This window comes from Cupressus sempervirens, chromosome 2 (assembly GCF_028749045.1).
Source record: "Cupressus sempervirens isolate cs-2001-9-10 chromosome 2, ASM2874904v1, whole genome shotgun sequence".
Lineage (NCBI taxonomy): Eukaryota > Viridiplantae > Streptophyta > Pinopsida > Cupressales > Cupressaceae > Cupressus > Cupressus sempervirens.
Window position 1 is genome coordinate 761126446 of NC_143119.1, and position 22896 is coordinate 761149341.

General features: G+C 37.7%; 1 protein-coding gene across 5 annotated transcripts in view; it reads right to left on the reverse strand.

Annotated features, from left to right (window-relative positions):
• Positions 1-22896, reverse strand: part of LOC149575664 (uncharacterized) — a 68877-nt gene that overhangs the window by 21733 nt on the left and 24248 nt on the right. For 4 of the 5 annotated variants that reach the window (XM_089815426.1, XM_089815428.1, XM_089815427.1 and 1 more), the window contains 2 exons: positions 7717-7806; positions 7419-7590 (listed from right to left, as the gene is read on the reverse strand). In XM_089815426.1, the coding sequence (XP_089671552.1) occupies positions 7419-7590; positions 7717-7806 (262 nt within the window). Of the gene's footprint in view, positions 1-7418; positions 7591-7716; positions 7822-22896 lie in introns of all 5 variants that reach the window. The other variant, XM_089815425.1, reaches the window with a different exon arrangement.

Below are 22896 nucleotides of genomic sequence, written 5' to 3' on the forward strand. Positions count from 1 at the left end.
GCCTCAAGGTCCCTATGAGACGCTAGTCTCAAATTGCTTTTATCTTTTTCACGTCCACTTGGACTCCTTTTTGAGCTAATGATGTGACCTAAATACAAGATCCATGTCATAGCAAACTCAAAATTTATTATTTAACTCATCTAAAGAACAATGTTTAATTTTCTAAATTTCTAAACTGTTCATCAATGTGTCATAAGGTACTTCTCCAACATCTTATCGTATATCAAAACTTCATTAGAGAAGACAATGATGAAATTTCTCAATTGCTTGTGGAAAATCTAATTCATGCATGATTTGTAGGTTGCTAAAGCATTTATCAATCCAAACAAAGTGGCTACAAACTCATAGTGCCCATAGTGACACAGAGGTCATTGTGTGCATCCTCCTCTTGGACTCAAATTTGATGGTAATTCCAAGGGAGATTCGCTTTTAAGGAATAGAATGTTTCATGAAACTTATCTATCAATTCACTAATCTTTTGAGAGGGTAATCGATTCTTGATAGTTTTCTTGTTCAGTGCCTTGCAATCAATACACATTCGCGTCATGCCATTCTTTTCACCAAAAGTAGATGAAGTAAAGTGACTCAAGTTGGGTTTGACATGCCCTATTTCTAACAATTCCTTAATTTCCTTTTCGACTTCTTTCTTATATCTCTTAGGGTGACAGTAGGGGTAACAATGACAAACTTGGTGACCTCGAAGTTGATGAAGCCTTTGTTTCACAGTCTCCATGGAAATATACTACTTAGTTGTTTACCATGCTTGTCCAAGCTAATTTGCATGTCCACTCGATATGCCTTCTTTCCTTAATGGGTTTTGTGACAATCACCAAACATTGAGTTGCCAATGTTGCATGCATGTGGCGAGAATACTATCACTTAATTTATGTGATCTAACTAAAATTAAGGAAAGAAGGCAATGTTTACCGCATAGGTTAATTAAGAATTGCACACAGATAATGAACATGAACACGAACAGCAGAACTCTTCCTATTATTATTCGCATATGCCAGAACATTACATTATGCTTGAATGATAAGATCTCATGAATACAATGCTTCCCGAAGGGGTTATAAATACTTTCCGAAGAACTTTCTCAAAGGAGTCCGTCGGCCACATACAACATGTCGCTACATGACAAAAACCTTTCCGAAGGGACCCGTCGGCTACATAACAAGAACCTTTCCGAAGGGACCCGTCCGCTGATACACAATTTCTACCGACGACATCATCCCCCCAAAAAAGAAAAGTCGTCTCCTGACGACTATTACAAAATCTCTGAGACAAATCAACCACCAAAATACATTGACTGACTAACTGGTCTTCAACACTGTCACCTTAGCCAATCTGACATTTGACCCTGATAGCCACCTATGCCGCTTTCTGCATTCCAATTCCAGGTACACTGAACCAAGTGTCGCTGTACTGCCTTCAACTGGATGATCAACTCCTCCCGAGCTCTCTACGCATCCACCAAGACAGACTCACGGCCAACACCTATTCACAGTGCCTCTGGTACACAGACACTCCATGCTTGCAGCAACTCCAAGTCTTCTCAACTGGTTAGACTCCCACGACTGATATCCGCAACGACTGGGGGTCCAGGGGGCAACGCCCCCGGTGGGGTCGAGGGGTAGCGCCCCTGCGGGGTCCTGGGGCAAGGGCGGGGTCGAGGGGCAGCACCCCTCGCCGCCAAGACCAAATTAGCACTCCGAAACCCACACGAAACTGCATGGAACACACTATTTCTGCAATTTCTCCTAATCCCACACTCTTCTTGGCAACCGCTGATGTTTTCCCTTCCCTTTGGCATCATCCATTACTCATTTTGAGCATTCTTGATTTGTCGACTTTTTTTTTTTTTTTTTTTTAGAAAACCTCCTGTCACCCTTCTGTGCTACCAATGTACAACTACACCATACATCCTGCCACTATATCGACTCCTTCCTTATGCAATATCCTGTAACGTCCTCCAAAGTCTGAATGCAATAGCAAGTGGAAGCCGTACGCCAAAACCCCAATCTTCAGAATCTGTAATCTTGCAATCCAAATCCGTACACATGATATGCTTGAAAAATCCATACAATTACCTCGCATTCCAAATTGTAATTTCCGTACGCTGTCTTTACTTCCAACTTCCTCCAAAATCCGCATAGTGTCAATGGCTTTCCTCAAAAATCCGTACAAAGATACCGTACGGTAATTTCCATAAAGTCTGTATGGTGCATGGTTAAAATAGCTAAAAAACCCTACACCAAAGATACCGTACGGTAATTTCCATAAAGTCCGTACGGTGCATGGTTAAAATAGCTAAAAATTTGTACACCAAAAATACCGTACGGTAATTTTCATAAAGTTTGTACGGTGCATGGTTAAAATAGCTGAAAATCCGTACACTTCCAATCCCTCCAAAAATTCCGTACTGAGACTACTAGTTTATAAGATTTTTTTTAAAATCCGTACGCTCCAAGTCTTCATAAAATCCGTACGATGAGTAGGTGAATAATCCGTGCGCTTTCAAACTATAAAAATCCATATAGTAAGGGGATTAAAAATCCGTACGGTGCTTTCTTTCTTTCTTTTTCCCTTTTTTTTTTTTTCTTTTTTTTTTTGAATAGCAAAGTCAGTTTTCCCTTTGACCGTCGTCATTGTCGGTCTGCAACGACGAAGGGGTCGCCCGAAGGCCATTCTGTGACGCAGAAGTCTTCCAACCGTGGTACACCTTCAGCTTCCAACCATTCACCGCCTGAGGCACTTCTTGTCCATCAAAAGTCCATAATTTTATTGCTCCATTGTCCCCTACTTCCCGGATCTGATAAGGCCCAACCCACTTAACTTTGAACTTGCCTGGTTTGATCTCATTCCGGTCGTCGTACTTCAACACCCACTGTCCGAGTTGAAACTTGCTACGCCTATTCTGTGTCATCTCCATATCACCCAGTTTGTTCCCAAAGCTTCGTACCATGGACTCCATCAGTTGCCCCTTCTGGCCGTCAATAACACGTCCACTCCGTACTGCTGCAACTTTTATTAAACCCTTCCACTTTGTTTCCTGTGCGGACCGTATGATGTGTCTTCCTTGCTACTGGCACCTTTCTACTATATCTGTGATTCGACGTAATACTTTCTTCTTGCGCGGTCGTACAGTGGAATCTTTCCTCCTTTCGGGTTCGTACTGTATGTTCTTTCCTTCAGCTCCAATCATACCCGCGTTTCCTTCTTCGGCTTCTCTGTGTTGCTTCGAACATTCATTTCCTCCTTCGGCTTCTCCATGTTCCTTCGAACATTCATTTCCTCTGTCGGCTTCTCTGTGTTCCTTCGGACATTCATTTCCTCCTTCGGCTTCTCTGTGTTCCTTCGGATATTCATTTCCTTCTTTCTTACCTTCGTCGATCCTTAGCATATTACAACTTGGAAAGAGCTCGTAATCCTCTATCTGCCAATGGTAAAGACCATTTACTGAATTCAAATCGTCATCTCCTTCCAATCGTAGGACTCCCTCCTGATCGGATTCCATACTCTGCCTCCTCTCATCCTCTTCTCCTTTGGAATCCGATGATAGAGCTTCGTCTCCAACCATCTGAGTGTGTAGATCGATGACATACTTCCGGCCTTTGCTTTCAAGTGATAAAGTATTTTTCTTCCAATCGTGTTTTGCCTTGGCTTGTATCAACCACCCCCGGCCCAAAATGGCATCATATCCTCTCCACTTCAGTGGGATCACGACAAAATCTAACAAGAATGGCTATGTTCCAATCGTCACTGGTTGTGCTATCAAGACTCCCAATGGCTTTGATTCCATGTTGATCGGCCGTTAACAGTTGGAATGTAGGTGGCCATAATGTCAGTTGTCCTAACCTTTTCCAAGTGTCTTCAGGCAACACATTGACACCGGACCCTCCATCCACAATCCTTTTTGTCAATACAGTCCCGAGAATTTCCATTTCGACGACTGTCGGATGGCATCCGGATGAGAGGGCTAACAGCATCGGATCTTCTGCACTTGCGCCACTTTTCTTCTCCTTTTTGTCCACTGTACTTGCTCCACTTTCCTGCTCCCTTCCATGTTCTCCTAGGAGTTTAGCAGCGAGAACGATGTTTGTGAGTGCCGATCGAAGCTGAGGCATAGTGAGCAACAGATCATTTATCCTAACGAGTATCTCGGCTTGCAATATTTTTCGTACAATGTTCTGTTCTGCGCAGTTCCGTACAGAGGTACTCAGCGTGTCCTTCAGGTGTGCCGTTTCTACCGGCATTGCTCTCTAGATCTCTGCGCGGGCTTCCTCCAGTCTCTTCTTTTCCTCCGTCGGATCGGGGTATAGCTTCGCCTGCTTTCGAGTGATTGCCAGTACTTCTTCCTCGTCCATCCCGACAGTAATCAAGTTTACTCCGAACTTCGGGCACTTAGCATCGTCATGATCGCCAGGTCCACACCATCGGCATAGCAACTTCGGTGTGTTCGCCGTTGTGCACTCTCGGGCAAAGTGACCCCACAGATTGCATGCGCGGCATTGAACTATCGACCGGCCATTGGCATCGTGCTGGATTTGACTCCTCCCACCATTATTGTTGTTGTTTTGACCACGCTGATTGTTTCTATATCCTCCCGATGTGGCACCTTCCGTAGTGGTATTCCCGTTTCCTCCTGACGGGGATCTCCTGCGTCAGGAACACTTGCTGCGGTATTCTTGCTTTCAAATTGAAAGGGCATTCCTTTACTGAGTGTCTCATAATCTGGCAAATCTCACAAAATTGATCTTTTGGGCAAGATCCCTTTGTATGGCCTTCTTTCTTGCACTCCGTACACCATAGGTCATTTCCCTTAGCCTCCTTGTTCATGTTTTTGAACTCTTTCATCATCCGAAGCATGTCCTTCTGAAGAGAATGGACTTTCTTGCTGCTGCCTTCATCATCGCTGCTATCTTCTCCTGAAGGCTCATTGTCATCTGAATCGGATGAGCTGGTCTTCTTCTTCTTCTTTGTCTTCTATCCACTTTCGAGGTTCAATGCCCGATTGTATGCTTCAATGTATGTTGATGGTGGCACGATCTTCATCTTCTTTCGCAACTTCGAACGAAGGCCTTCAATGAACCATCTTTTCTGGAGCCCATCTACCGACTTATTCTCCATTTTACTGATTAAGTCCTTCAACCTCCTGGCAAAGACCCGTACTGTTTCATTCTTCTTCTGCTTGGTATTGAATATCTCATTGACGATCTCATTATCATCGCGCAATATTTGAAATTCTGCACAAAACTCCTCCTTAATGTTATCCCAAGTGTTTAATTTTTGCGGATTTGTGTCAGTAAACCAATCAATCGCAACACCCCGTAGGGTGGCTGGAAACTGTCGAACCCATTCGTTCGCATCTGTTATGCCATTCGCTCTCCAGATCGTTTCACATGTTCTACAATGTCGAATGGGATCAGCTGCTTCATCACTATCAAATTTAGGCAACTTTTCTTTCGGACCTGCCATTATTACTGTATGTTGGGGGTTTTGTTGTGTACCTGCACTGTTTTGAACACCCGCGCTATTTTCTGCTTCCGCGCTATTTTCAACACCCGCGTTGTTTGCAACACCTGCGTTGTTTTCGACTTCCGCGCTATTTTCGACTTCTACGTTGTTTAGTGAAGAAGAGGTTTCGTCAACCGAAGTTGTTCGTTCCGGAAGTATATCTCGAACGAAGAGGTCACTCCACGCTCGTGCTCCTTCGACACTTCGAGCCGTGCGAGTCGATCTCCTTCCGTCAGGATTCTCTTCCCGGGGCGTATGCAGGTTCAGAAACTCCTCCCTCGCTTCTTCCACCAAATCGAGCCATTGTCGAGTCTCTTTCAACAATTTTTCAGTGGTTTTGTGTCCGTCAGTAACTTGCTGAAATCTCCGTCTGCATTCAACCTGTTGTGCCAAAATTAAATTTTCTTGTGCTGCGCGTAATTCATCATTTTCCTTCAACCTATTATTATTCTTGTTCAACTGATTTGGCATTTAATTCATATCCGCCTGCTTGCGTACCAGGTCCATCGGGCAACGACGCCAAATGTTTACCGCATAGGTTAATTAAGAATTGCACACAGATAATGAACATGAACACGAACAGCAAAACTCTTCTTATTATTATTCGCATATGCCAGAACATTACATTATGCTTGAATGATAAGATCTCATGAATACAATGCTTCCCGAAGGGGTTATAAATACTTTCGAAGAACTTTCCTGAAGGAGTCCGTCGGCTACATACAACATGTCACTACATAACAAAAACCTTTCCGAAGGGACCCGTCGGCTACATAACAAGAAACTTTCCGAAGTGGTCGAGAAACTGGCAAGAACATCAGTAGCTCGATTAGAGTGAAACATTACTCAATGAAGATGAAACCAAATGTGATGTGATTCAAGAGACAAATAGAACATGATGTCCTTATAATTACTGTCAAGATCACAACAGAAGATCCAAATTGAAGGTTCGCTACCTGAAACACTGCAAACAGGAAACAAGAACATAACTGAAAAAAAACAAATTGGGTGACGCATGATTGCCGAGAACCCAAGATGCTTCTGCATCAAGAGATCTCTATTGAAAATGCCTTCTTTCATAGATAATGATCATTTTTATTTTTTATCCCACTGAAAAGGTGATAATAAAGTAGCGTCTTGGTCAGTTACAAGAATATTTGGTTACAAAACCTATTCAAGTGACACTAATGTACATCACTATACTAGAAATAAGGAAAAGGAGAAGATGGTATGTCAGTTGTACTAGATGACATAGAGTTTTTTAATCTCTACTCTGGATATCACAGCTGATTATTTAATTAAAATGCTTGTTCTGTCTTGTTTATATTGACAATATGAAATTCTTCAGAACATTACATCTAACTGCATACAGTAACTCTTTCACACCACTGTATTTTTTAGCGTGATGCTACTATTATAAATGTTGTTTTATCTGTTAGAACAGCTTAATAGGAATACAATAATAGATAAATATAATATACTTTCTATCAAGACGGAATCGTTCGCAGCTTAATGCACTCCTTCTATGCATAGATATTAGTTTTATGTAATGCATAGAAGACCTTAAAAATCTACAGAGATGTGTTTGATCCATTAATAAAATAATAAAAGACATAGGCTACACTCATAAAAGCATAAAGATTTTAAAATACCAGATAGATGTATTTAGTCCAAACATTAAGGTAAAGGCTACACTCGTAAAAGAATAATGACAACAATTTCAAATTTTTTAGTCTGCTTAGATAAATGTTGCATCTCATTGAATTAACCAAAAAACTACCACAACTGAAGCTCAAATTATTTAAGCGCTGCGAAGACAGTAAAAGCTTCTGTTCAAATCCTGTTTATGCAATTTCTACTCATTTAATCTTTGTATAAGCAGAGACAACAATAATACTCACTTTTGGATGTAGAGAGATGCCAATCATTAACAGAACAAGTATTAGTGTCCATGTGATAAGAAAGATATTGACCCCACAGGACACCCGAGGTGCAAAATAGATGTACATCAAGATAAGGCCTACTATAGAAGCAGCTGAGCTTACAACAGAGACAATTAACACATACACCTGCCTGCATAGACAAAAAATAGAATATTAACCATCCAGTCATATTAGTTTTACCACTCTATTAAAAAGTAAGAAATAAAAGGGCAAAATAGTATGTGATGTGTTCTGTAGGATGTCTCAAATTACATACCACCTACGTGTAATTCTTTCTGACGCCCAATTCTCATTCCACCAGTAAACAAAATTCAAAATAGCTAGAAGCTGAACGAACAAGAAAATTCTACAACATGGACAACTGTGGTTAGACAACAATTAAAACTGAATATTTGTAATATCCGTTGTGCTAAATTTTACTAAACTAATTTCTAAGTAAAAGGGCAAACTCATCCTACAAAACAAACTCAAAGAAGGATATACAAACCAAACAAAGGAACAGCAATATCAACTGTCTTGTTAAATTGTAAAAACAAAAAAAAATGATGTTGGAACAGACACAACCATTCTCTATATATATTATAAACTTCAATATAGCAAATAATGAACTAATGATGAAATAACAATGTTATTGCATATAATTATAATTTTGATGTGATCTATAAGCAAACTTGACAGAATGGGAGAAAAAACCAGTCATCCCTCCACAAAAGACATTCACATCATATTGATCCATCTAGCACAAAGCTATCAAATGTAAGCAATATGAACGAAGCATGTAGGGAAGCAAGTCCTGCAGAATAAAACTCAAAGAGGCATATAGAAACCAAACAATGGAGACGGGGAAGGTTTATACATTAATATTTGGTATCTAGAGGTATTATATTTACTGGAGAATAAATCATTGTTTAATTGATATTAAATATTATAAAAATGCTGAATTCATATAATTGCATTGGTGAATTCATTAGATCACAGAAAAGATATATAATAAATATCGGTTGACTTGAAGGGATGCCATGCTAGCGAGGAGCCTGTGCAGATGGAATTACATCGTAGTCAGAGCTTGTGAGACACAGCCTCAGACTAAAGGCTATCATTTCATTGGGAGCAACCACAACTTGATAGCTGGGTTTAAAAAACATTGCAATAGAATGATCTCTACTAAACTTGATCAAATTGGTATTCTTTGAATTATGTGCAAAATTTATTTCAAGTATTACTTAAAGTCATTTACAAATGAATGCACTGAACACGAGCTGAAATTGATGATTATTATGCTTTCAGTTGTTGTACTTGTTTGCTTGATATTAATTTTGTATCGACAAATTTTAATTGATTCAATTTCGATCACCTATTGATTTCCATACCCTATCAGAATTTCAAAGGTGGCAAGAAATAAATTACATAGGACAGCCTTACACTGAAAGCAATCATTTCATCGGGAGCAATCATGATTTGACAGTCAGGGTGAAAAAATTGAAATAGCATGATCAATGCTAAATTTGACCAAAATGGCTGTATTATAGAATATAACCTTGTAATCGTTGGAAGATGAAACAACTAGGCAGCGAAATCTCCTTCGTAGATCATAATAAAAACTCCATAGAGATGAATGAGTGACATTGGTAGAGGAGGCAAGTTTGCAAGCCATACATTGTTGTACACGATAGTCAAGCATAGCTTGTTTATGATTATGATTGAACCCGCTGCAATCACTTGTATCTTTGATTTCCTTCCCTTATCGTGGTTGCCTTGAACTACAATTGCTATCACTAGGAAGCAATCCATTTGGCTTGGGCCACCCAAGAGCATTGCAATAGTAATAACTCAAGTGTTCCTATCGACTACATAAATCATCAACTCAACATCCATCTAACATTTGAATAGTGAAGATCAGAGTATCTTGGGGAAGTTAGTGTTTGAATTGATTAGCTCAAGCCACCATAGAATTGTGTAGAACTTCTTACAATCCACACATTTGAAGATTATCCTTAGTCACTCCCAACACAAACATATTGTTTGTAGAACAAGTGCAAACTATTTTATAACTGATGTAAATAACTATTTTGAAGATATGTTTTCAGTCTACAGCACAATTGTTGTGCATTCAGATTTTGAGTTGAGATAAATTTCAGTATTGTGTAAACTTTATCGTGTAGAATTCTGATTCAGAATATAATGATAACACCTTATGTTCATGACTGCAAATCAATGATCCTTAATATATGATCTGAGAATGTGGTTACAGCCTCTACACTATTATCTGATATGTAAATAAATAGTGCAGGATGAGTAAAAGATGGACAGACTCGTAATACTAATGAGTACAGGAAATAGATCCGAACCCGCAGCAAATATCCAGTCCGTCACCTCCCCCCAGATGCCTAACTAGTCTGCCACCTGCGACTGGACTTTATCCTACCCACCCATGTTGTTGAGGAGAGCCAATTCTTGCTATGGGAAGGAGAGATAATATCAATCCTGTTGCTAATGCAAGTGCTGAGGACAAAAAAATGCAACAGCAGCAAGGATTCCAACCATTGTTAGCTTTTCTTGCAATTCGTTGTTAGTTGATCACGTATATTTCAGTGGTATCAAAGCTAGTTTTCCTGCCAGCCTGAGATTGCGCGCGCGCGCGTGTGTTTGTGAGAGAGTGAGAGAGAGAGAGACAGACTATTACAATCGGTATTTAAGGAAACAATAGCATATAATCCAACTTTTGGAAGAAAAGAGGCAACTTTGGGGGTTCATTAGGATTCACTCCAATTAGGAGGCAAGTAGCTATGATATGACGACATGAGACAGTAAACAAAAGGCATTAAACATGGATGATAGAGAAGACATGAATGAGCGCTTAAGACACTTTTCAGAACCGAGTAACTTGCGACCAATCAATGATTCACTTGATTATTGAAATTGTTGACTCAAATGGCAGTGCATAAGAACAACCATAGTCAAGGTGGCAATAATGGAGGTAACAAGGGGCATGCAAACAACTCAGTCAATGGAAGGACTTGCAACCATTGCAACCAATTTGAGGCCCATGGTACCTACCTTCCCACTTAGAGTTGAGCATCAAGAGAGTCATATGCCCATACTGAACAAGTTGTAGGAACAATACAGAAAGGATGGGTTAGATGCGAGGTTACAAGTAGATATGTCCCTTAAGGACTACAAAGATCTCAAGATGAGGCACTTGCCCAACAAGGGTAATAGAAATTACAATAATGATTTGAGAAGAAGGATTAACAAGCTTAGTCTACCCTTCATTAATGATTCAAGACTCTAGCATATGCTTGGGTGTAGATGGCAAACATATACTTCCAACTTAACACCATGCTAGAAGATGAATCAAAAAAATTTACAACCTTGCAATTTGATGTTGTTGCTCCTGAATGGTGCCATTAGGGAATGCTCAACCTGGGACATGATCAAATGACTTCAAATGTTGATTTCGTGGAGAGACTTATTGAGAGGATTGATAGGAAGGATCCCAAACTCCACTTCAAGGAGTTAGCACAACTAAAGCAAGGGGAATGGTTGATAGCTACATTGTAGAATTTGAGGCTCTCAATGATGGTGACAAACATGTCGAAGAGAAGACTAGTTGCTCTATTCATGGATAGATTGATGGACCCATTAAAAGGTTGGGTAAAGGCTATTCGTAGAAGCTCACTCCACAAGACAATCAAGAAAGCTTTTGACATGGCCTCTACTACTTTGGGCCAATCACCATCTAAGGCACACATTTTGCTAAAGGACAATGCAAAGAAATCCTTACAAAAGGAATGCCCCTAGGAAAACCAATTAGATGAAACTACTAGACAAGAACTGTGAAGGATAAGCTTATGCTTTAGTTGTTAGGAGACATGGAACTAGAACATTAATGCCTCAGTAAGGGGAAGATTCACTACATTGAGGTCATATCAAACAATGTGAAGGATGAGGGCGATAATGATAAGTCAAATGTGGAGCCACCTTTTGTGGAGAAGTCAACACTTGTTGAGAAGGGTGGGAACTAGTGCTACCCTAATCAGTACATCACGATATAATATTTTTGTGAGAAGTATTACAATGATGAGTCATTGTCATGTTCAATACAAGGGTACTCACAATTTCATTGGTGTTGTCCTCAATTTTGACATCCCAAAATTGAGGCAACCCTATTGAATTTTCTCATGGATTCATAGGTACATCCTCTTTGTTTTAACGCATTGATGAGGCATCATGAAAACATTTCATTATCTTTGAATTGTTCTTTGTGTAGTTTTGTCTATGTGTTGTTTTGAAGGTTTTCTATCAAGATTATCCCCAATTGCTTGTTGGTACAAGTTTTTCTTCTCGCATTGCAAACACTCAATCCTTGGTAAACTTTCATGTCTTTCGTTTGCTTTTCTTTGTTTTGTAAATAGTTTTTTCTTTTGTTTTTGCCTTAGGTGAATAGCCCTTGGAATTTCGCTCGATTCGAGCTACTTAGGTCCAAATCGGAGTTCTCTAGCTCAAGTTATAACAAAAAAAAAAGTGGGGTTTTTCAAGTCAAAAACCTCATAAAAGTGGACTTTCTTTTGGCAATTGCACGATATAAAATTATAAATAATATTTAAAGTGGATTTTGTGGTCCATTTTAAAATTTCAACTCATTATGAGTTGATTTGACCATAGTTTTTTATGTTTTATGAAAATAGCCTATTTCTAGACTAGTAATTTTATTTAAAACTATAGCTAAATATTAAATATAAATACATGAGACAACTTAAATGCATAAAAGTGAGCTTTTTATTATTACATATTGCATACATCCACATGCGAAATACTTCATAAAAATTCCACTCCCAATAAATTATAAGTCCCAACATTAAATAAAATGGACTTTTTATATGCAATAACACATTTTAATGTGTTATGTGGGTTTTAAATATGTATTTACATATTTTAAACTAATTTATTTAATTGAAGAGGGAAAATCTAACCCATTTACATATATTGTTGCATAAATAAGTCTATTTTAATTATATTAATGCATTTAAATGGGGTTTTTCTAACCCATTACATACACATCTTTTGAAATTGCTACATAATGGACTTTTTAACTTAAAAATCCACTAGGTGGTGATTTTGGACTCAATTGCATGTGTCTGTAATATTTAAAAACCATTTCACTTAGCCTAAGCCAAAGTGGCATTTTTTGGCCCACCTACATGCATTTTAAAATGTGCTTTCGTGTTTTAAAACCCCACCAAGGCAAAGTGTGATTTTTTGCCCAATTGCATGTCTTTCAAAAACATGTATATGGTCTCTAAAAGTGCATTTTGCACTGTGTCTTTAATGAAAAACACAAGGTAGCAATTTTGGAGCACATTGCATGCATTATAATATATGCATTTGCACAGGAGAGTCCGCTTTTTAATTTGCAGCTAGCATTTGGAGGGTTTTTGGGCACATTTTTCACATGCAAATGAAACCACAAAGTGTGTTTTTACTTCATAACATGGGACTTTTTTATCAAACACCCAAAAAGTAGCGATTGTTAGCCCAAAAATACATATTTTTGGCTCTTAAAACTTCACTTTTCTGGGCATTTTTCTCCAAAAACGGGTTTTCCAGCCTTTAAATGCTCATATCTTGAGCATTTCTTGGTTGTTTTTGATGATCTATGGGTCGTTTTTGCCTAAAATCACCCAAAGAACACATTGGGCTACTCAAAAAGGGACTCTGTTGAGTGTTTTCCTCATTTCTCAAGCCATCTAGGGCACATTTTTGCTAAAAAATGCCCTAGTTTTGAGCAATTTGTACCATTAAAACAGCAAGTGATTGGATCAAGGTAAGTTTGAAAGCATTTCCTATCCTTCCTAGCTTGCATTCAAGACTTCTAAATCACTTGATATGCTTTGGACGTCATTTTCCAAATTCTTTGCATGTTGCACATTGCTTGGTCTAAACAGTTGCTAAAATGATGCAATTTTTTGCTCTAACTTCGTACACTAGGCAAGCTACATATTTTGACTCATCTCTTGCATGGATCGAGTCAAAATTCTAAGTGTACTTAACACTTCATTTTGCAATCTTTCTAAATCCAAGAAATCTCTTTGATTGCATTTTCAAATTTTTCACAAATGTTTAAAACGACTTCTTCTCTAGCCTCTTGATAAAAGGGTATGATTCCTTGTTATTTTTCATAAGGTTTTTGTTGTATATATTTGTTGTGTTGTGTATGCAAGTCTCATCATTTTTATTTTCAGATTTGCATTTTTTGTATATATATTGTCACTTTTTTTTCTTTCGTCTTCTTCTTCAAGTTGCATATGCAAGGTCCCATTTACTTGCATGTGCAATTGGGGATAAACTCTCCTTCTAATATGGAAGCAAGTCCCTCTTTTTCCCTCATGAGAATGCAAGTGCAAGTCCCACCAATACGCATTCCACGAACCTCCATATGGCTGTCCTATGGATGAAGAAGAATTTTCCACATGCTTGCCGGATACATAGTATGACTTACACCTATTAAAGTATGTTATGTTTCCATTTCTTCACTCCTCACTTGCATATTTTAAAGTTTGTTGTTTGCATATGCAACCCACTCCAAAAAAAAACGTTTTTGGCTATTTTAGCCATTTTGAGCCATTCTGAGCTTGACCCATTAGTTCATTCGCTATCCTCAATGATTTCATCCATTCTCTCTATCCATACGAAGCCTAAAATCCGTGTTTTTACATCAAAATCTTGCCATGGACCCCTCACATGACAATGTTCATACAATATGGAACTATCATGAACAGTTGTGCAAGCACACCATTTGGCAATGTCAAGAGAAGTTACACCAGCAAAAGGAAAAATGACTATTGTTGGATTGAATGACATTCTCAAGTCACTCAATCATCAACTTGAATTGCTAGACAGGAATCGTGGTCCCTAGAGCAACGTGATGGAGATTGATTTGGATGTCTTGTGTAAGTACAAAGTCATCACGTCTATTGAAATGTACCATGATTAAACACATGTGATGACCAACAAAGAGAAAAGTTCTACAAGGACTTGTAAAAGATGCAAAGGTAGCATTAGCCAAGATAAATAAGCAAGAAAGCACGATCAAAGAGGCATTCAGAGGGCTATCATGAGAAATCATCACTGAAGATAACGGACTCAAGAATCAAGAAGATGTTTTCACAGAGTACACAAAGGCCATCCACTTATGGCTTGAAGTGGATGACTTCAACATCGGTGTATTGGATACATTTGCAAGCTGGAAGTATTCATTGAAGAATCTGCAAAATCAAATGGAGATTTCTTACAAAGAGATATCTAGAGAAACAAGCATACTCGGGAAGGTTACAATGATCTCGCAACACATCGGTGAACTAGATGTTGCAGTTGCATGCAAGTCCTTGCGGAAGTTCGGAGAGCCAGTCGATACCACATGAATACTTCAAATCAGATTTTCATATGCTTTAAGTAGAACAACACTAAGAAAGTTACATGTAAAGAGCATCTATGTTATAAGTATAGGATAGCATGCATATGTACAATCAGCTCATGTAGTCAAGTTGCAATCACAATAGGCATGCAACTTTGAATAAAGTCAATGTAGTTAGTTGGGGATAAGTCAAGGTGGTTGAGGTTGTTCCACTTTTTCTTCCACCTCTCTCTCCTAATTTTCTATATAAAGGAGAGAGCTCATTGTAAATGATCATGTTTTGGCAAGGCAAGAAAATTCTCTCAATTTGTATTGTGCACTCTTAAGACTTTGTGCTTGGACGTAAATCAAATTGCTATCAATAAAAGAGGCAACTTGCTTTCAAATTGTGTTGATTTCAAGATGTTATGTGAAAACATTTTCTGGATTTTGATTGCGAGTTTTGGAGCTTTGATCAAGAAGGATTTGAATTTGATTCTTTGAGCTGCCTATTACATTCAGAGTCAATTTGAACTTTTGAAGACTCTGTGTTGCAGGAGGACAAATTGTAACCGATAGTAGTGGCTGCAATTACTTAGAGCTGAAGACTTTGGGGTTCAGTTGTAAATGTTTTATTAAATTTGAGAGTATCCAATAAGAGACTTTGTGCCTTACTGTTTATTCTGCTTCAATCTTCATTCGAGACAAGTGCAGGAGACTTTGGGTTTTTGTTTTTGTTTCACAAAATATAGAAAGTAAATTGTTGCCCCTGGTGTTGTTCTTACATCAATTCTAGGGTCACTAGTATTATCCTAGCAATAATTTTGTTAAGTTGGAAAGTTAGAGTTGTATGCAAATCATTCCTGAAATAAGAGGAATTGATCAAGAGAACCATCCTTTTTGTAATTCAGTTAAGTTCCTATTGAAAACACCTACGGTAAGAAGGGAGCCTCCCCTATTGTTGAGAGGAGAGAGAAATCTCATGAAATGTTGCCTAAAGTCACAATTTTGTAAGTCGTAGTCGGTGACATACAAAAAATTTAGCCAACACTCACTTGGTTGCCAAGAGATGGTTGCCGAAAGTATAACATGAAGGGCTTGATGTTAAGGTAGCTAGTGTTCATCAACTTCCTTGTATACACTTTGTTCCCCGATTAAGTAGCACCCTAGATAGCTATACTATTACCAATGATTATTATGTGGTGGCATTACATGACATTGATATTATTTTGGGCATTAAATGGATGGAGTCCAGATAAATACTCCCAAAGTTTCAATTCAACGCTACTAGGAAGCAGGTAGTTTTGAAAGACATGTCTAGCAAAGGGTTAAGAGCCGCTTCAACTAAGGGCATGATGGCGATTTTCAAACATGATGAAGGCCATGAATACTTTAAAAATACAATGTAAAAATTTGAAGCAAAAGCTGATTCAATGGGTTTCGGGTCTAGGAATGAGGAATATCTTGTGAATTCAAGTCATTCAAGTAGCAACAAAGAGAAGACTATCTTCGATCACTATTTATTCACAGGGAAGAAGACATGGAGGAGGAGGATACAAGAGACAAGCCTATTGATATGTGGAATTAAGATGAATATGTTGATTTGTAGGAACAAAGGTATGATGCTAAGAATTCTGTTAGGATATCTAGTCTACATCATGTGGATCATGAGTTCCCTCTTTTAGAGAGCCCATTGAATGCTCAAATCATAGATGAAGCTAGGATGATTTAGAGCACACGCGGTGGAGTAACTAGTGTTACACCTATAGATGTAGAATGAGACATAAGTGATTCAGATTTGGTTGTGCCTTTGGTCATTTGTTGAGGATTTGAGGAATTATTTCCTCTAAAGGTTCACATGGTAGAGAATACATCTTTTGAACCAGCCTATGAAGGAGTGCACATAAATTGTGGCATTTCTAACTTAGCTTTGGATGTGGACACTTTTGGGGAGGCCATTGATACAATTCTCCCTCACGATGCATTAGTGGAGTACAAGATCTTTTTCATTCTCCGGCTATGATGTGTGCATGATCAATGTTGAGTAAAAAATTACTTGGAATGGATAAGTTTTAGATGAGCGTGATGAATACACAGAAAGTGAGCATTTCAACCCTAATTCATATCATAAGCATAGGGCAAACTATCATGACTAATTATGTACTTCAGATGATTATTTTTCACATCCATGGGAGTTCATTCAGATTCAAATGATCATTTGTCAATGGTAGCACGTGTGATCACGTTGTGTGCATCACGACTCTGGATATGGTAATGTTTATATAAAAGTGGAGCCGTAGAAGCTTGATGGAGATTTGCACAATTTTGAAAGAATTAGCCAACTACATGTCGTGGATTGAATCATTTCTAGAGAAAATGTTACATAATCTATCCTTCACAAATGTTCAAAATGACAAAATAGCTTGAAGTTATGCCCTTAAATATTTCTAAACTCCTCATCACCTTAAGTATTGTACTGTTGGATACAATTATCCAATTGTGTGTTATCTTTGATGTTACACAAATGTCATACAAGTCATCTGTTAGCTCTTACCGAGCTCAGTTGGTTTGCAAGAAGATTTACAGTGTCTACCGAGCGTTCTCAGACTTTACCTTGTGCAGACAATTGTTACCGAGCTTTCAAGGTTAGCAAAGGAAATTCAGTGTCTACCGAGCTCACTCGGTCATCAAAGGAAAATGTGGCAAAAAACAGTTATTACCGAGCTCTCATGGTCAGCGAAGGAAATTCAGTTCTTACCGAGTTCACTTGGTAGCCAAAGGATTTCGCAAAATTTGCAATGTTAACCGAGTTGAGATGGTTCACTCAAGAAATTGTTTCTGAAGCAGTGTTTACCGAGCAGGGTCGACCAGTAAAGGAATTTGTTAATTTATGATTTAATGCTTAATTGTTTTAAGTATTATTTCCAGCCGACTATGGTAATGATTATAGGTGATTGTAATTTGTAATTGAGCCGACTTGGTAATCTAAAAGGTATATATGAGAGGTCAAGTTGCGAATTTTAAGTGTGATGAATTTGATGTGATATGACTGTGGAGGTGGACTGATTATTGCGAGAGTGAATTTTGATGGATGATCAGAGATCATTAAGGAGCAGCAAAGCTATATTTGATCAAGGAGGATCTAATGGTGCAGAATAGAGATCTATAATCAACAAATTCAGTTGCATCTTATTTAGGTCATTTCATTGTTACTTTCTAACCATTGTAACAATAATTCTTAAATCTCTTAACAGAGTTGGTTTAACAGCCATTTTGTAAATCTTCTAACAAGGTGGACAGTTCCATTGAATTGTTCTAAAAACCTCTAACAAAGCCAGTCCTAGCAGAGTGAATAAATCCTCTAACAGAGTCACACCTAACAGTGTGTTTTGTAAACCTTTAACAGGGTTGGCTCCTAACAGTGCTCACTTCAGAAAAGTGAAAATTGGTAACTAGTTACTTAGTGGTTTTTCCCATATTGGGTTTCCACGTTAAATCTAGTGTCTTTTGTGTTCATGTTATTTACTTTTGCATGCATGTTAATAATTGTGAATGCTTAAAGATCAGTAACAAGTTAATCTACCGAGTTACAGCATTTTTGTGAATGTTTACCAAGTGACAGCAATAAGTAACTTGTTTGACATCTAAGGGATCTGTGGATTTGTTTTTGTGATAACTAATTCACCCCCCCTCTCAATTACTCCATCTACATTTCCAACAATTGGTATCAGAGCTTTTGGTGCTTGCAGGAAAAGATTTCAAAGATCTAAGCTAAAGATCCGGATGTCTTACAAGAGGAAAATTCCAAGACTTAACAAGGACAACTTCTCAGCATGGCAGGGACTGATGAGACTTCCTCTAGCTTCTATTGGTGATACAGGGCTGAAGTACCTTGATGCAAAATATGTAGAACCTACTGGCACATTATCTGTTAATGATATTGCTGAAAAGAAGACTCACAACAACATGATGATAGATATTGCATCAGCCCTAAGTTATGAAGAATTTGATGATATCAAGGATTGCAAAACTATTTTTGAAATGTGGTACAAGCTGAAAGATATCTATGGAGGTGATGATAATGTGAGAAGAGTCAACGCAGAAAGTTTGAGAAGTCAACTTGATCAAATGAGGATGAGAGAAGATGAAAACATTGCAAAATATGTTGAAAGAGTCAAAGCAAGTGTTAGTGCAATCAAAGCTTCTAGAGGAGATATAAAAGAGGAAACAGTTATAAGTTCTTAGAACACTACTTCCCATTTATGCAATCAGAGTTTCTGCAATTTAAGAAAGAAGATGTGAAGTAAATCATAAGATAAATTTAGAGGCCATAGTTAGAAGATTGACTGCATTCGAGCTAGATAACTATGATAATTATGTTCCAGCTACCAAGAACATTGAATCAGTATTTGAAGCCAAGCTTTCATTCAAGGAGAAAGACAAGAAGATAAAGGATTCTCAGTCAAATAGTGAAGAAGAATCAGAACAAAGTTTAGACAGTGATCTTGAGGTGGTTGAAGCTCTGCTAGCAAGGAAATATTCAAGAGGCAAAGGGAAATACAAAGGAAAGGTTCCTCTAATCTATTTTTCTTGTGAAGAAATTGGACATATTGTTGCTAGGTGCCCAAATAAGCAAAACAAGGATGAGAAGAAAGCTCACAAGTGCAATGGCAAGAAAGACTTCAAATCATTCAAGGACAAAGGTAAGAAAACATGTTTCATGGCTAAGGATTCTAATGATTCTGATGATGAAGAAAAAGATGAAATTGTTTACATTGTTGTAAAAGATGAGTCTGATAATGATGAGGAAATGGCACTTATTTCTCATATGAGCAAAAATGATAAATGGATTATAGATAGTGGTTGTTTTCATCACATGACTGGTGATAAAACTAAGTTTGAACATTTTGAAAACTATGATGGTGGCAGTGTGAGGTATGGTAATAATGAACCTTGTTGCATAAAAGGAAAAGGAAGAATCTCACTAACCAAAGAACTTGTATGTGATAATGCATATTGGGTAGAAGGACTTAAACACAATCTGTTGAGTGTGGCACAGCTGCTCAATAATGGATTCAAAGTGGAATTCATGCATGGAAAAGCAAGACTACTGGATGGCAAAGGAAAGTTGATTGGATCAAGCACTCAAACAAAAGGTAACTTGTTTTATCGTGAACTTGGTGAATGTTCATGCTTTATTGCTCAAGTTGAAGAAAGTTGGTTATGGCATAGGAGGTTGTGTCATGTGAACTTTGATAACTTGGTGAAAATAAGTAAATTCAGGAAAGTAAGAGGGATTCCTAACGTAAAAAAACCTGAGGTTGGTCTATGCAAGAATTGTCAAATTGGCAAAATGGGAAAGACTAGTTTTAAAAGTAAGAACTATCAGTCTGAAGAAGTTTTAGAAATTGTGCATACTAATTTGTGTGGACCTATTGGAATTGAAAGCTATACTAGTGAAAAATTCTTCATTCTTTTAATTGATGATTACTCAAGAATGATGACTGTCATGTACCTAAGAGAGAAATTAAAAGCATTTGAGAAGTTCAAATGGTATTTGGCCAAAGTAGAGAAGGAAACAGGCAAAAGACTAAAATGCTTGAGGTCAAACAGAGGTGGTGAATTCATTTCACATGAGTTCAATAACTTTTGTATTGAAAGAGGAATCAAAAGGCAGGTTTCAGCACCTGGAACTCCTGAGCAAAATGGAATAGCTGAAAGAAGGAACAGATCCATCATGGACTGTGCAAGAACCTTAATAATTGAAAAGAGCATTGCTATCAAATACTAGAAAGAAGCTATCAGCATTGCAATTCATAACTTGAACCGAGGACAACCGAAAGACTCATTCAAAACCTCCTATGAGTTATGGTATGGCTACAAACCCAATGTAAGTTACCTAAAAGTATTTGGAAGCAAATGTTACATTTTGAAAGAATCTAGAAAAGGTAAGTTTGATGTGAAGAGTGATGAAGGAATATTTTTGGGATATTCTTGCAAGAATAAAGCATATAGATATTTGAATTTGTCTACTCACAAAGTCATAGAAAGTGCACATGTGAAAGTTGATGAGTTTGCCAAAAGAACTGAAGAAGAAAGCAGGAAAGAACCTGAAGATTACAGAGGATTTGTTTTTATTGACACATTACCAAATACATTTGTCAACAAAAGGACAGTACCTACCGAGCCTAGCATAACTACCAAGTTGCAGGAAGTTTAAACCGAGCTACAAGAACCCAAGTCACATTCTAATGCTACCGATCCAATGCCTACCGAGTCTGAAGGACCCGAGCAACAGACAGAACAGTCAAAATCTAAAGTGCAAAAGGATGAAATGCAAAGCGTTCAAAAGGCAAGGAACCTATATTAGCTAAGTATGTCAAGAGGCATCATGCACCAAATCAGATCATTGGAGATAAATATGAAGGAACTATGACAAGAAGTAAGTTGAAAGGTACTTGTTTACTTGCTGATTTTGAACCTAAAAGTGTCAAAGATGTATTAGAAAATGAAAGTTGGATTGAGGCTATGAATGAAGAGATAAAGCAGATAGAGAAAAACAAAACATGGACTCTTGTACCCAGGCCTAAAAACAAAAATGTGATTGGAAGGTGTCAAGACCTTACTTGCATATGCTACATACAAAGAATTCAAAGTTTATCAGATGGATGTCAAGTTAGCATTTCTCAATGGTATACTGGATGAAAAGGTTTACATTGAACAGCCTGAAGGTTTTATTGATCCAAACAAGGACACGGTCTACAAATTACATAAAGCATTATATGGTCTGAAGCAAGCCCCTAGAGCATGGTATGAGAGATTGCATAACTATCTTATTCAGATTGGTTTTCAAAGAACTAATAATAACAATAGCTTGTATATCAAGGAAGGACTAGATAATAAGATTGTTTTGGCAAAAAAAATTGTGGATGATACTTTGTTCATAGGAAATGATGATTTTTGTAAAGAATTCTTAGAACAAATAAACAAAGAATTTGAGATGTCAATGTTTGGAGAGATCAAATATTTTGTTGGTCTTCAAATTCAGCAGAATAAGAATGGTATCTACATCACTCAAAAAAAATACATCAAGCAGATACTGAAAAAGTTTGGTATGGAAGACTGCAAACCAATTGGGACTCTTATGTGTACTGGATTGAAACTTACCAAGGATGATGAATCAAAGGAAGTGGATCAGAGATTGTATAGATCTATGATTAGAAAGTTGCAGTATGTAGTGCATAGAAGACCTGATATTGCCCTTGCAGTTGGTATTGTAGCAAGATTTTCAGCAAAACCAAGAGAAAATCACATGATGGCAATCAAAAGGATCATGAGATATTTGAAAAGCACTTAAGATTATGGATTATGGTATAAACTTAAAGGAAATCTGGATTTAAAAGTGTTTACTGATGCAAATTGGGCAGGAAATGTTGATGACAGAAAGAGTACAAGTGGAAGAGCTTTCTTTTTTGGAAAGAGGTTGGTTTCTTGAACAAGTAAAAAGCAAAATTGTACATCCCAGTCCACAACAGAGGCAGAATATATTGCAGCATCAGTAAATTGTTCAAACATTGTTTGGTTTGAACAATTATTGGAAGGCAAGAAGGTAGAGATTAAAGAACCAGTTGTCATATTTTGTGATAATACAAGTGCAATTAACATTTGAAAGAATCCAGTGATGCATTCCAAAACCAAGCATATTGCTATAAAATATCACTTTGTCAAAGAATTGGAGCAAGATAAGGAGATCAGATTGGAATATGTCCATACAAAAGAACAAATTGTTGACATATTCACTAAGCCACTACCTAAAGATGCATTATTGTATCTAAGAGGTAAGTTAGGGGTCATTCCCCTATCTGAAGCTCACTAAAATATAGTTTTAGTGATGCATCAACAGGAAAAGAGTTGAAGATCTATCAGTTGATGCAACAAAGTAATGAAGACATTGCATATGAATCAATACTTAAGGTACATTGAAATTCATTTGAGATGTGTTGTCTTTAGCATGTGTTGTCAAAGAGGGAGAGTTTATTGTCA